This window comes from Metarhizium robertsii (assembly GCF_000187425.2).
Source record: "Metarhizium robertsii ARSEF 23 chromosome Unknown MAA_Scf_31, whole genome shotgun sequence".
NCBI lineage: Eukaryota > Fungi > Ascomycota > Sordariomycetes > Hypocreales > Clavicipitaceae > Metarhizium > Metarhizium robertsii.
The window spans coordinates 7,979-9,404 of NW_011942173.1; the positions used below are offsets into that span (position 1 = coordinate 7,979).

At 52.5% G+C, this 1,426-nt stretch overlaps 1 protein-coding gene across 1 annotated transcript in view; it reads right to left on the reverse strand.

Moving 5' to 3' along the window:
• Positions 1 to 906, reverse strand: part of MAA_10342 (uncharacterized protein) — a gene marked incomplete at both ends in the record, with an annotated part of 1,134 nt that extends 228 nt beyond the window's left edge. Inside the window, one exon of the mRNA XM_007828340.1 lies at positions 13 to 906. Coding sequence (XP_007826531.1) covers positions 13 to 906 — 894 coding nt within the window. The remainder of the gene's footprint in view (positions 1 to 12) is intronic.
• Positions 907 to 1,426: the final 520 nt, after the last annotated feature.

A 1,426-nucleotide genomic window follows, 5' to 3' on the forward strand; every position in this document is an offset into this window, starting at 1 on the left:
TTGGTCATGTACTCTGCCGTCGCCATGGCCTTCGCAGTCACTATCGCTGCCACTGTCGTAGTTACTGTCGCAATCACTGTAGTCGCTGCTTTTGTCGCTGTCGTTTTCAGCGTTGTTTTCAGCGTCGTCCTCACAGTCCTCATCGTCGACATCTTCTCTTTCCACAACTTGCGACGCAAGATTCACAATATGGTTCATCATCTTTATATCGTCACCACGCAACACCATGTTATGCACTTCCCGGAGCCGGCGCGGGCCTAGCTCAAGAGCTCGAAATATGTAGCAGATGAAGCGCTTCCACTTTGATTTGTACTGCCGCCCAGTACTTGACGGCATGACGCGCAGCGGGCGGTTCTGGAATACACCATTCCTGTAGCTTGTCAGCCAGCACCGAGACTGATAGGAAGTACATGCGAGAGTGGCCTCGGCTCGATCAAACATATCATCAACAGCGCGCATGAGGACGCGGATCCGGGCTTCCACTGCTGCGGAGCTTCGGAGCGGAATTCCTCCCCAGCTCCCCAGAGTAAAATCCTCGTTCTGCTCATAGCAGCCCCGGGCAGGCAGCCTCGAGGACGCAGTGATGATATCGAGCGGCCGGTTCCGGAATCGTTCCGGCCACCTCGTATGTTGCAGCCAAGGCGTCGTCTCGTTATCCTCGGCACATGAGTACTCTTGGCTCTCACGCCACATCCGGCTTGCCCTAGCTTGTAAACGAGAATCCTCAGCCGCTTCCTGCGCGAGCAGCACATCGTCATACTCTCGCATAGGGATGAGCGGAGGCGGCGATTGTTCAGGAGGGCCAGCACACAGCGGTTTATGGAGAGAGCTTGTAGGTGGAGGTGTCGGAAGATGTATAGGTGATTGCTGCGGCATATTGGGCGGTCGAAGCGTCGGCAGGGACATGATTCTAGTCGAGTGAGAGAGCCCGGAGCGTTTCGAATGCACTGTAATCTGTATTGGCTTGTATGTACGGAGCCGAGGTAATGTTTAGACGGGTTGTTTTCAACAACATCATGACTGCAAAAAAAAAAAAAAAAAGTTTCCTCTTCTTTATTTACTGGAAGTTGGCACCGGTGGGGAGTAAAATTAAGGGGCGTAATTTTTGGAGGAAAAAGGAAGGATAGAGAGGTGGTCCCGGCAAGCGGGGCCGTGCCGTGTCGGGGTGGGGGATTTCGCATGAAAAAGGATGACAAACGACGTTGATTGGACGGGATCGGCATGGGTACGCTTTTTGGAGAAAAAAGATCGAGCCGCTACAGATCGTATTGTAGTAGTATGCCTGTAGTAGTATGTAGTAGTATGTAGTAGTAGTAGTAGTAGGCCTGTAGAAGGCCTGTAGGCCTGTAGGTGTGATTGCACTCCCATCTGCAGCGTCGAATGCCAAGGAGAGTAGAGCATGCGAGCGATTGAACTCATTAATTGG